This window comes from Astatotilapia calliptera, chromosome 22 (genome assembly GCF_900246225.1).
Source record: "Astatotilapia calliptera chromosome 22, fAstCal1.2, whole genome shotgun sequence".
Classification (NCBI taxonomy): domain Eukaryota; kingdom Metazoa; phylum Chordata; class Actinopteri; order Cichliformes; family Cichlidae; genus Astatotilapia; species Astatotilapia calliptera.
Genome location: NC_039322.1, coordinates 13,035,539 through 13,049,134, shown reverse-complemented (window position 1 = coordinate 13,049,134; position 13,596 = coordinate 13,035,539). Strand labels below are relative to the sequence as shown.

The window sequence follows — 13,596 nt, the reverse complement described above, 5'->3', positions numbered from 1 at the left end:
ATGACAAATTTGAAAGCCCAAAAGATTCACATGTTTCCGACTGAACAGAGGTTTGTGACATAGCTTAGGCGTGAATTCTTTGAAGTTGAGATACGGTGGAAGATTAGAGCACAGAAGGTGTTACACAAAGAGCCGTTTTCTTTTAAGTCACCGAGGTGATGTTCGAACTGAGACAGAAACCGGAGAGCTGCTGATCAATACAGCTGAGACAGTGAAACAGCAAAACCAGAAATGTGGTTTCAAGTGCAAAAAGACTTACAGGAGAATACTGAGGATAAACGAAAGACCAAATCAAAGACAAACTATGGGATTAAATGTTGACAGAAGTCTTTTTTTCTTCTTTGCTACAACCCTTTTACATAAAACAGAATCATTAAAGAAAAATCTAATCTTCTTCCCGAATAGAAAACCTTCAACTAAACTTAATAAGAGTATCTTTTGTGTATTCACTGATGAAAGAAAAGATTGGAAAACTTTTTCTTTCAGCAAAAAAAAAAAGTTGAATTACAGTGACGTGATCTGTCCCTCTTGTGATTGTTAATAAATCTGAAGAGTTTGATGACTGAGGTTTGTTATCCAGCCTTTTGAAATATGGCAGACAAAGAAATTGAAGGAGGGGAGGAAAAAAAATCAGATTTAGATCAAAGCATTTAGCTATCACAGTTATTGTGGGATGAACCTTCTCCATACCAGAAGATTGCATTTGGGAGTGGGAAAGAGGAAGACCACAGATTCATGGATGTAGTGAAGAACGTGTTGAGGGTCCGTGTGATAGAGGGGGATAGTAGGGATGGGGTGAGATGGAGACAGATGATCTGGTTACATGCAAGCCCTTTTCTGCTGTTCATCGATGAAAATAATAATAATCGATAATGGTTACATTGAAGCCTTTTTTAATTACTATTTTTTTGCCTTTATTAGTACAGTGAAGTGGAGAGATGGAGTGGGAGGGGGCACACAGCAGAAGGTTGCAGGTCAAAGTTGAACCCAAGCTGCTAAGTTTAGCACAGAGTAAGATGCTCACCTGCTCAACCTGTGAGCTAAACCGGCGCTCAGTTCTCATTCTTTTAACACAGAAAGTAGATCAGTAATTGGTCAGTAAGGGAGCTGATGGAAAAATGAACCTTATAGGCAGAATCGTAAAAACATGGGTCTCAGCAGAAACTTATAAATATTCATACCCGCCTCATTAAAGGCCTCATTAACTCCTAATCTAATTCGAATTCTGAGCCTTTCTACGATTCAGTAAAACGTATCATTTACAGTAAGTTTCAAGGCTGTGTCGTTTTGAATAACAATGCTTTGAAACCTCAATAGGTAATAAATATGCATTATATTTTGTGCATTTGCTTTCATGTTGCTTATCTCATCTAACTTGAAAGCTGTTGCTATTTGGTGGCGACTAACTGCTAAGCTTGTTCTAAAACCTTATCGTCTATTCCTGTGAATGCCATATTGGTTCTTCATGGTATTTTCCTGCTCAGGAGGAGGAGGAGTCCCTGCAACAGGTGACAAAAGGTGGTACGAGGCAGGATTTGGAGGATGCGCTAGAGGCCAAGACGCGGGCAGTGGAGGAGCTGAGTCAAGAGCTTGACGAAATCAGGTCTGCGTTTGGTGCAGAAGGCATGCAGCAGGTAAGGATTTTTAGCACAACGCTGTTCTTCTGCTGCTTCTTCTCCTCCCTGCTTCCTTTAGAGGTCGCCACAGTGGATGGTCTGCCTCCATCTCACCTGATCCCCAGCATCCTTTTCTGTCACACCAACCCTCTGCATGCCCTCCTTCACTACATCCATGAATCTCCACTGTCGTCTTCCTCTTTCCCTCATTACACAGGGTTTAGGTGTTCTCTTTCTCTTCCACTGTCCATTAGCCGGTGTATTGAGAGAATGCGTAGAAAGGAGATGATGCTTTTTAGTAAGTTAAACTAAAAACTAATCAAAATGATTCTTAGGCTTGTTTGTTATTATGTAAGAAGATTAGATTCACTTGTTTGAAAGTCTTGACATTGTCTCCTGTAATTTATTGATTATCCCAGGATGGCAGACATATGTGCACATAGTGTGTGCTACTACTCGATTTCATCAGCATCCATCTGTATCCCTGAGTGATCGTTTAGTCTTCCAAGGCTTTAGGCCATAACAAAGTACAGTGGCTCCACCAATTAAACTCAGAAGCCAATTTTGAGGTCCATACTCAAATCCCAAGTGATCAGAAGGGAAACTTTTGTAATAATGGAAATTTCATAAGGTGCACAAAGTGATGAAATTGGGGAGGAATTTCTTTTCTTTTTTTAATTTAAGCCCTTTTGAAATTTTTCCATTTATTTTTAATTGATAGAGTCAGAACGTTATAATCACACCTGACATTTAAACAGTTTCACAATGAGTTTAAAGTTATCAAGATGGGGAATATTTTTATTCCTGACCTTTACCTCCTTGGCAGTGCTATAGTTCAACCTGTATGTGCACGTTTCCTTTTATTGCTTCAAACACCAGCTCATTCATCTCTTTTTTTCAGTCATATATATATATGAGTATTAACTGGTTAAGCTGTGTAAATTGACGATTTCACTTAATTCCATTTTAAATTTATAGCTGCAGGAGTTTGAAGCAGCACTGAAGCAGCGAGATGGCATCATCACCCAGCTCACATCCAACCTGCAGCAGGCCCGTAAAGAGAAAGACGAGATCATGAAAGAGTTTTTGGAGCTGACCGAGCAAAGCCAAAAACTACAAATTCAGTTCCAGCAGGTAAAAATACTTTCATATTTATCAACCGAACTGTTTATCTGTTCTGTACTTCTTACGCTTTTAATATGATACTTTTGTTTGTAATTTAAAGTCTAATAAGCAATACATATTTGTGATAAGGTGGTCTTATAACCTTTAAAAACTGGACCTGTGTTTTTCCCCTTTATTTTTTGTACCGACTTATCTGACTGGTCATCACAGCTGCAGGCAGGTGAATCACTGAGGAATACGAGCCACAGCAGCACCGCGGCTGATCTTCTACAGGCCCGGCAGCAGCTTGTTCAGCACCAACAGCAGCTGGACGAGATGAATGTTGAGGTCAGAAAACTCCAGGAAGAGATCAGTGAGATGGAGTCGGTAAGAAGTTGCCTTGTCTGTTACGCTACATGTTAATATTTTTGTGTTTAATTAAATTGGTTGCACAGTGTGTTTTTTAAATGTAGCCCAAGCATTTCTAAGATGTAATTGTCTTCGTAGTCAGGGAGAAGAGCTGAAGAATCATTTGTCCAAAGGATAAATGAAAAGGACTTGCTGATTGCTCAACAAGAAAACCTTATTTCGAGTCAGGAGCAGTCACTGACAGAGTTGAGAGCAGCAGAGGGGTCTTTTGCACAAACACTGAGGGAGAAAAATCAGTTAATTTCAGAGCAAACTGCAATAATCACAGAACATGAGCGGTCACTGACTCTGCTCAGAGATGAACTTGCTCATGTGGGAAGGACTACAGATGAGAATATTATACCGCAGTCAGATGAGAAAGATCTCATTATAGCAGAGAAGGAGACAGTCATTTTAGAACGTGACTGTTCTGTTACGCAGCTCGAAGATGAGCTGGAGACCTCAGAGAAACATCTGCGCAAGCTCCAACAGCGAATGGCTGTAAAGGAATCTGAGCTGGAAAAATGTCTGGATGAGTTGGAAAGCACAAGGTCTGACTTGGAGAGTTATAAAAATGAAGTAGAGAGTTGTAAATTACAACTGGAGACGGAGCAAAAGGAGTTGGAAATTTGTAAGAGTGAACTTGTGACCTCCAGACAGAAAGAGCGAATGTCATCTAATGAAATCATGCAGCTCATGGGCACAGTCGAAGATCTGCAGAAGCGTTGTCACCGGGGCAGCATGTCTGAGAGTGACACCGTTCAAAAAATGCAGGGAGAGACCGAGAGGAAGCTGGAGCTTCTCAGGGCGGAGCTGGACGAGATGTACGGCCAGCAAATTGTCCAGATGAAGCAGGAGCTTAATTTGCAGCATGCAGCGAGAGTGCAGCAAATGACTGAGCAACATCACGCAGAGCTCGAGCTTCTAAAAGCTCAACAACTGTCCCAAACTCCCACTGGCAGTGCTGCTGAGGTGGATGCACTTAACACTAAGATTAGGGAGCTCCAAGAAACTTTAGAGCAGTTTCAATCTATGCACGAAAAAGCCAGACATGAGCTTAGCGAAGTAGCCAGAGAGAAGGTCAGCCTGCAGGCCAGGGTGGATGGTCTTCTTCAAGAGCTGCATTTAGCTAACGACAAAGTGGAGCAGGTATCCCACAGTCTTCTCTCTCAGGAAAGCCAAAAAGTTGAGCTGCAGCAGCTCCAAGAGACCATTGACAATCTGAGGAGTGAGCTGTCTGCTGCTCAGGAAGCCGCACAAGAAGCTGAAACTAAACATGAATCTGAAATAACCAATTACAAGATTAAGCTGGAGATGATGGAGAGGGAAAAGGATGCTGTGCTGGACCGCATGGCAGAGTCACAGGAAGCAGAGCTGGAACGACTGAGGACCCAGCTTCTGTTTAGTCATGAAGAAGAGCTCACCAATCTGAGGGAAGACTTGCAAAGAGAGAACTTCTTAAACACAGAAAACCTTCTCAATGAAGCTGCTATCAAACACGAGAAAGCGCTGGATGAGCTGCGTGCTGGTTATGAAGAAGAAGTGTGTTTGTTACAAAGGGAGAAAGCAGAATTTGCCACAGAACGGGATGAACTTTTGCACCAGATTCTTGGACTCAAAGAAGACCTGAAGATGGCTTTGCACAGCTCTAAAACAGACAAGCTCGTCCAGCAGCTCCAAGAGCTCCAGGTCGAGCTTGAGGAACTCAGAAAGGGTGGAGAAGAACGAGCAAGAATGGAGACTGAAATGCATACAATACTAAAAAAGACGGACGTACTTGAAAACCAAGCAAAAGAGCGAGAGCAGCACTGGGAGAACAAGCTTAAAGAGCATGAACAGGAAAAGGAGACGCTGATCCAATCAAATAACACTTTGAAAGAAGAGATTAGCTCAAAAATCACGAAAATTGAGACACTCACGGCAGAGAACAATCAAATCCAGCAACAAGTAGCTGAGCTTAGGGAAGAAGTAGAAAAGCAGAGAACTACTTTCTCTTTTGCTGAAAAGAATTTCGAGGTCAATTATCAGGAGCTGAAGGAAGAGTACAAGTGTCTCATTGAGGCAAAGACGCAGCTGGAAGAGAGGACACGGAAGGAGACGCTTGAATTTGAGGCAAAAATTGCCAGCCTTCAGTCACAGATTCGAGAGCTGGAGGAGACCAGCAACATGGAGGACACAACTGATAAAGCTGTGATTGAAAAACACTCTACTGAACTAATGGAGAAGCTTAATGTTACTTTGAATGAGAAGGAAAGCCTGACTGGAAGGCTTTCTGAAGTTACAGAGCAATTAATGTTTACAGAGAGCAAAGTGGGACAACTGGAAGAAGAGCTGATGAAAGTGAGACGAGAAAACTCGGCGGTCATTGCCCGAAATGAAATCCTAGAGAAGGAACTGGAAAAGGAGCAGGAGATTACGACAGAGCAGATAAGAGGGCAGGATGCCCAGAGAAAAGCTAAGCGCCAGGAAGATGAGGCAGCTCTTGAGCCAGTTTGTTCTTCGGTGGATCATCACATTCAGATTCAGTCTCTGCAGGAAGAGATCAAGGCTCTTCAGTCCCTCTTACAGGCAGCTGAACACGAGAGAGACGCCATTCGGCTGACTCTGGAGCTCAACAGGCTCTCACAGACTCCGTCCCCGGCAGCGGTGCAGTCCTCGGGGGAGGGACCTGTTGAAGGACGAGCCTCCCCGCAGAAATCCTCAGGCTCAGGGTCAAGCAGGCGCAAGAGGCGGCAGAGGTCGAAGCAGGAGCGCAAAGTGGGCTCAGCTCTTTCAGAAAGCAGAGAAGAAAGACAAGGGGAGGAGAAAGAGGAGGCAGCGACTGAAGAAGAGAGAGCTAAAAGTGCTGCAGAGGATGAGATGCAGCCTCAGATGGAGAGACAGGTTGCGTCTCGTTCAGGAGAGGGGGCCGGTAAGGAGGACTCCACTGACGGATACCAGGGAGACGGAGGCAGAGGCTACATCAGCAGAGAGGTAGGCACTCACATGTATCTGCTGCAGCACGCTGCTACCGTTTTCCTTTGCCTTTTTTACAGTATATGTCTAAATGATGAAAGAGCTTGTGAAAAGAGTTAAAACTGCATCACAATTAATGCTGGGGTACTTGGTGTTAACACTGTTGTTATTATTATTATTATTATTATTAGCTTTGTAAAAAAAAATGTGCTGATTGTGTATTCGTAGCCAGATCTTGCTGAAATATTGAAGAGAATGTGACTGAGGCGTTTCAGCGCTGACATATTTTTCTCTGTAGTGAGACACAGTTATGATTGCAGATTGCCTTCAGGCTTGCTCTGAAAGGTAGCACTGAGCAACATAGTCAGGCTGCTGTGCTGAAAGATACAGTTTCAAGTTTAACCATTCAGCGAGGTAATTGTGGGAAATATGCACGCTCAATGCAGCCTGCATGTTGCATTGAAGTGTCCATTGATATTCTGCTCATTTCTACTTTTTAAAGAGGCGCTATTCAATATTTATAATCAGCTCCTCCTCAAACTCCGCGTAATAATGCTGCTTTTTAAAATGGCTGGAAATGGGGAAGAAAAGCAGTCAGCGAGTCTTCTGATAGCTTTGAATCATTGCAGTTGTGCAGAAATGTGTACATTCTAGTTTCTTTCCATCTTGCAGGGAGTGAAGGGTTTGAGGTGAGAAGCCATTTTAACCCAGTCACTTCTGTGTCTGTGTCACAAATGCACAAAGAGTACAAAAAGATCGTGTACGGTGTCTGTCTGCCATTTTCACATCTGTGCCTCGTCATTAGTTTCTCTCACCTCCTGGGTTGGAAAAGCCAAACATGCAAAACCCCCAAAATACAAAAAAAGCAAGGGTTAAAAATGTAACGCAGCACTTTAAAGTTTTACTTTAGTAGATATGTAGTTGATTTGCAGTGTAAGAGCTACATTTCTATTTAAAGGACTTTACTGATGTTCTGTGCAGAGTTAATACTGGGTTAAACAGGAGATTATAAAATCCCTGCATCCTTTGTAAAGTGTAGTGGATACTTTTAGGAAAGAGTTACTAGATGTACTCCATGCTCCCACTCAGGAAGTGATCCATAGCAGTGCATCTTACATTTCTGTTCATCGCTGTCTTATTTGTGAGCGCTTGTGGGAAAATATCAGCTTTAAAAACTACAATACATTTACTTTGCTTGCTTCTTTAGGTGAGCGGACATGGGCCGACCGGAGGCTCGGAGCACGCTGTCGAGGGAGAGCCAACCGAACATGTAAATGTCACTTAAGCTCACATCTTGCCTTTTGGTTTTCAGTTGCTTTGATGCATCAAACAGCGCGATGTAAAGGTCAAAATATTTTTTAAAAAACAACCCGCTCATACAGCTGCAGTACAGTGCAACCTGTGCTTTTATCCTACACCCGTCTGATGAATAAATTCCTCCTGTTCACGAGTAGGTACAGGCAACGAGATTTGATCATTTCCACACTCGACGTGCCTCAAATTATCAAGTGGATGTGCTTGTTGTGTAGGCAGAAAATTTTCACCAGGCAAAATGAAAAATAAACTCTGCATCAGCAGTCGTATCAGACGGCCTCACCAAAAATTGAAAATAAAAATTGTCATCAGAGGAAAAGCATGCTGTAAGGAATACAGTAAGGGGGGGAAAGTCTGTTTCTCAAAGTAAAATGGTCCTTGATGTCAGGGAGCAACTGGGGATAATCCTTGACAGTACCCGAGGCGGTTGCTGAAGAGAGAAGCTAACAAAGTGTGCAGGTTTCTGTGCAAAAAAATATGCTCCTAAAATCTCTGTAAACATGTAAAAACCTCAGTTTAACATTAGGAACTAGACTGTAGACTACTTCTTAATAAAACCACTCCATTCCCACTTTAGCAAGTCTCTTAAAAACAAATATGGGAATTGTTTTATATATTTGAGCTTTTCCTTTTTCAGTATTTGGAGTAAAAATATGTCATTTTGTAGCAGCGTCACATAATAGCACAGCTGCCATCTGCTTGTTAGGCACTGACCATCTCTCATCTGCATGTTTTTAAGCAGCAGCATCTGCATAGCTACAGGTTTGAAAAGAGTCTGCTCTGCATCCGTCAGGTGTAGTGCGAACGGGGAGATGGCGTCATTAAAGTACACCCTGTTCAGAATGTAGAGTGCACTTTAAAACGTTTGACATCAAAGGTAACAGAATCGCAGGTTCACAAGTGTGTAACCATAATGAGTTTGTGCTAATGCACGATGCATAATTAGAGAGAGAAGCCTCACCGTGGGCCTTTTGTTCCTCGTTAAAGAAGTGATAATAGCAGACCTCACATCCTAAACACAGATGGCTCGTATCACGGCTCCGCCAAACAAATATGATTGCTGGCGTTATGTTATTTAATAATTTATGTCTTCTGGTTATTACATTAATGTAGTATTCTGCATAATTTAATTTGTGGTCAATTATAACTGATATGTGATTATATTTAATTCTCTTTTTTTCCTTTGTATATAAATATCATAATTCTGTACTTGTGTGTGTGTATATATATTTAATAGCATACATATACTGAATATCTGTATGAAAAGACACATCCCATTATGGGTTATTTGATGTTGATGAGATGATCTCTTCTTCCTGCTTTAAGGGTGAGTGCAGGTTGCAAATGGAGGCCCAGCGCATTAGCCTGTCTCAGATCCACGCTGCCCAGTTTGAGCTGCTGCAGGAGGAGACCGATGCCCGCACACGCTCTCTGGAGCTGCAGCTGCAGGGCTTGAAAGATCGCGGTGCGCAGGGTGAGCAGATAGAGAGCTTTGTGTGCATCTGTGTTTGTGGCAAAGCAGAGCAGCAATCTGATGGGCTCATGTGTCCTCCACGATTTTGTTTTTAATACTGCCTGCTTATAGTTACACATCAAAACCTTTATGATTTTATATTACCTACATAATTTTTGTGCTTGTTTTTCTTAGATGAACAAAAAAGCTTCAAATACCAGGATGTGATGCAAGCCGTGTCTGAAGAATGCACTGCGATTATTCTGGTAATTACTAAGGAATAATATTTGAATTTGGTGAATCCTTGCCCTTTTTAAAAAAAAGAAAGTGTGGTGCTTCATTATTATCTCATTCAGCCTCATCTTTGTTTCTTTTTAGTCTTTTCGAAAAATCTTTGGTGAAAAGTTTTTGGTGAGCGTCGATGCAGAGAGCAAGCCGCTCACTTCAGAGGAACAACCAGTAACTAGTGACTCCACCTCCATGATCCTGGAGGCCAGAGGTACGCTTTTAACGAGTACATTAAACAAATATTGCATGTAATAAAACACATGAGTCTCCTGAATGCGGCACCACGGGGTCACCGTTAATTACTGTGTGGCTACTAAATGCTTTTACCTCACCCGCTGCAGGTGCACACTCGGATACAAAAACAAAATGTAACCCTTCTTTTTATTTTTCTTTCTTTTTATTTTTAGAGCTTTACAGAGAGCTTCAGCAGGTCAGAGAGAGGATTGAGCAGGAACATCGTCGACTCTCACAGCTCCAGGCTCTGCTGAGAGACGATGGGAACAAGGTAGAAACTTACTCACCCGCAGCCACAAGCTGTGCTTCAGTTCTACACTACAAGCTAATTCCAGCCAAGCTTTGAGCTTTTGTTTTATCACAATCAAATATTTCATTATCAAATATTTGAATATGTTCACAGCAGAAATAATGAGAATTGTTTATGTAGTTTCATTGGCTGTGAAATTTCTTAATTAGCAGGTTGGACTGCATGCATCAGTGCATGAATTGTGCTGTATCATTTTATGTTAGTATAAAACTGAAAAGTAAAAGGTTTTGCTATGGAAATTATTCTATATGGGAAATAATATTTTATAGCTCTGAAGTGTTTGTTTTGAGGACCAGTAAAAATTAAAGTATGCATGGAAGAGCCCCACTAAATCTGTTGTTTTCCAGATGAATGAACTGCAGACAGCGTTCAGTGAGCTGAAGAGCAACAGTGAGAAGGAGATCTCTGATCTCCGAGAACAGGTCGCCTCTTTAAGCCCCTCAGCAAGCAAAGGTAAATCTGGAGTTCATTTTTCTGATAAAAAATTAAACGCTATTATATGTCAAAGCTCATGTAAGTGTGTAATAATAATAATAATACATCTTAAATATCCCAGGTTTAGGATCACTATTATTCGTTCTCTTGTAAGCTGTCTGCAGCTGCAGGCTTTAAAGTGTTGCAGAGTTGTGCTTTTGAAGTGTGTGATGATTTTTGTGCCCAGAAGGTCCCTCATACTTTGAGCTGGTGTCCTGGTTACATGGTGCATTTTAATTTTTGCATAAACTGCTTTGTATTCAGACTGTTTCTCAAATGTGTATAAAAGAATGCAAATGCAATGCAGTAAACAGCAAAACAACGTTTTGACTCTTCTGTCCAGAAATATTTAGTTTATCTTTTACCTGTAAATGTTATTGTGACCAAGTTATTTCTCTGCTCATTCATTTCTTGCTAGATATATGCATGTAGGCTTTTGGCACTGCAGCAGGCTGCATTCCCAGAACAAACATAAAAGTATCTTCTAATCAATTTAAATCTCTGATGCTTTCTAGTTTCACATTTCACCTCTGTATCGATTAGATCTGGAGGAGCTGCCCGGTGCATCTACTTCCCTGACCATGGAGTTGCAGAGGCTGAAGGCCGAGGCCAAGGAGAAGCAGCTGAAGCTGGAGGAGAGTCACAGGCAAGAGATGGAGCATCTCAGAGCTCACTACCAGCAGCAGGCCACAGAGACGGAGGAGCGATACGCAACGGAGCTCTTCATGCTGCAGCAGCGACTGCAGGAGGTCACCACCCAATACAGGTGATGCGCCAGTTAAGTGAGACCCTATTTAAATGTTTATACGCATTTTAAGACAAATTAGTTTGTGAAGAAAACTTGCACAGATAAAAACAAGGCATAAGATATTTTTCACTGGGGGGAAAAAAAACCTGTAAAACATTTAAAACCCCGAAGTTAATTTTTATAGATGACTTTACACTCCATTGTTGTTTCATGTGAGACTTTTTAGTTTTTAAACAGCACTGCAGCTGCGCTGATAACATCTCGTGTTTACGTTGAAACACACGGACTCATTTTAATGCTCAGTTGGCCGAGTTTGTGTATGTCAAGTCTGAACAGACAAAGTGACATGAGTGACTGTACTAAAGATAACTTCAAACACAAGCTGGTGTGCACATCCTGTGCAGCACGTGGAAGCTACCTGACCCACTTCAGTTGACAACAAAGCCTTAACTAATGAAATATTCACTAGGCCGCCCACAAACATGTGAAAGTACCTTGTCAGCCTTTACAAGTGGTTTTCAGAGAGAAGGGAGGCAATAAAAAAAGAAATCCACACGCTAAGTGCCATTTTCTTTAATTAAATAAACTTGTGGCCAAATTGTAAGCAGTTGCATCTCAAACATAATCTCTGAACTCTATATATCCTGTGTCTTCCATCAATCCGTTTTCACGCATCCAGCTTTTGGTTTCCGGGGCAGTAAAGTTAGCCTTTATGTGCTAGCTCATGCTTCCTACATACTTTGAGTTAGAGATATGATAAACTAAATACATATTTATATATTTTTAATGCATGAAATCAGTCTCTTTCTTTTTCTTTTATAACTAAGACGCTGCTGCCCTCCACTGTTTGAGATTGTAAATATAAGCTTGTTTTCCTCTCCTGACTTAAGTCTAATAAAAGATTTCCAGAGATGTGGAATTCAGTCACAATTTTATATCCAAGTAAATTATTCTTACGTATATATCTTTACTTAAATTACTCCGTTACTCCATAGGGGCAGGGTTACACTCAGTAATTTTATTTTTTTTGTTTCTAAACATTATTTTAAAATAAATAGTAAATTTACATCAGCAGCGTTTGACTTAATGAACTTCTTGTAAACCTTTTTTTAAAAAGCAAAAATGATGAGTTGCAGCATATTTAATTTTGTTTATTTTATCTGTTAGCCTCATTATTCATTATTGAAAAGATCATTTACATACATTTTTGGACAAAGATACAACGTTTGTGTGAAATGATAGATAAAGCATGCAGGCTCAATGATAATGTAATAAAACTTGAGTTGACGGTTCTCCTTTGTTACTATTTTTTTTATCTGAACAGTGCAATGAATACCCCCCTTTTTTTGTCTCAGAGGTGCTCATCTTTACCCACTCAACTGTCATTCTTAAACTTTTAAACTTGTTTTACGTCACAGTCGATGCTGACTTTGCATTTTGTCTTTCTGCTTCTCCAGTGTTCCAGAGTCCGGCTCTGAGAGGATGGAGGAGCACAGAGAGGAACTAAAGGTTTGGTTTCCCCACTTCACCCTCTTCCTAAGTCTTCCACGTCACACGCAGCATATCGTAATACAAGCTGAAATATGAACTTGCATTAAGATGCTATGACAGTAAGGGTGGATAGGAGGGAACAGTTGAAGCCTTCAGGGTAAAACGTGCCCTAAATCCCCCGCCTCAGTTCCACAACCAGCATCGAGAGTTAGTCCTATATCTAACGATTAAAAGGGGCTGGATGTTGCATAACGCCGTTTTAACCAAGCGGGCGTATTCTAGTTTCGGTGGCTGCATGAAAGGAGGATTCTGTCTTGCGTGAATGAACTGCGGTCCATTTAAGCCATTTCAACTTCTCTCTTTCCTCAGTTTGTCATTCTTACTCCCTCTGACCTCAAAACTGCATGGCTCATGTTTTCAGGCTCTCACATCCTCACACAGAGATAAGAGAGGAAGATTGACAGAAGTGGGGATAAACTGAGGAAAAAATCAGGCACTTTCCGACGTTGTATGTTTTTGATTTGAAGCGTCTAGCTTGCAGCAAGACGGCAAGGAAGGCGAATGACTGTGAAATAGACAAGGAATGTCTCATCACAAGACAGAGTGGTAGTGTGTTAGTGGAAAGTGTTTCTGTATTGTAACGCAAGACATTGCTTTATCTCTTTATCATGTCTGGGAGGCAGGGAGAACAAAATGCTGTATTTAGCAGTGGATGAAGGATGGGGGGAGCTTACCTAGAGGAGTTGGTTTTTTCAGGAACTGTCTTAAGGAACTTTCATTACTTAAATCTTCACAGCTTGCTTCGTTTTAACACACTGCTGCTGTTGTACACTTTCTGACTTCTTTCACTCTTTTCAGGAGCTGAGTGGGGAGGATTTGTCAGAGGAAGATGTGGAGCTGTCCCGATCTGTCAGGTCTGCAGGCCTGACAGCACAACTGCAGGCACTGAGGAAAGCGCTCTATCACAAGTACCTCCAAGAAGTCGCCGCTCTCAAAGAACAGCACAGCAATGAGCTGAGGCAACTGAGAGAAGAAAGGGAACAGGAGGGGAGACCGGGAGACAGACCAGAGAGAGAGCAGGATCTCAACGGGATCAGCGGTGCTGGAAGCTCCACCGAGAGCCTCGGGGTAGCCGCGCAGGTCCCTGTGGAAGAGAAGCAACACCGGGAGAGAGTGGAGGAGGAAGTCGCCAGAGTATGTG

General features: G+C 41.7%; 1 protein-coding gene across 6 annotated transcripts in view; it reads left to right on the top strand.

Annotated features, from left to right (window-relative positions):
- Positions 1 to 13,596, top strand: part of akap9 (A kinase (PRKA) anchor protein 9) — a 65,981-nt gene that overhangs the window by 15,983 nt on the left and 36,402 nt on the right. For all 6 annotated transcript variants that reach the window (XM_026157292.1, XM_026157289.1, XM_026157290.1 and 3 more), the window contains 13 exons: positions 1,485 to 1,634; positions 2,595 to 2,750; positions 2,952 to 3,107; positions 3,228 to 6,101; positions 7,291 to 7,353; positions 8,724 to 8,871; positions 9,046 to 9,116; positions 9,229 to 9,349; positions 9,546 to 9,643; positions 10,030 to 10,135; positions 10,700 to 10,922; positions 12,362 to 12,413; positions 13,254 to 13,589. In XM_026157292.1, the coding sequence (XP_026013077.1) occupies positions 1,485 to 1,634; positions 2,595 to 2,750; positions 2,952 to 3,107; positions 3,228 to 6,101; positions 7,291 to 7,353; positions 8,724 to 8,871; positions 9,046 to 9,116; positions 9,229 to 9,349; positions 9,546 to 9,643; positions 10,030 to 10,135; positions 10,700 to 10,922; positions 12,362 to 12,413; positions 13,254 to 13,589 (4,554 nt within the window). The remainder of the gene's footprint in view (positions 1 to 1,484; positions 1,635 to 2,594; positions 2,751 to 2,951; positions 3,108 to 3,227; positions 6,102 to 7,290; positions 7,354 to 8,723; positions 8,872 to 9,045; positions 9,117 to 9,228; positions 9,350 to 9,545; positions 9,644 to 10,029; positions 10,136 to 10,699; positions 10,923 to 12,361; positions 12,414 to 13,253; positions 13,590 to 13,596) is intronic.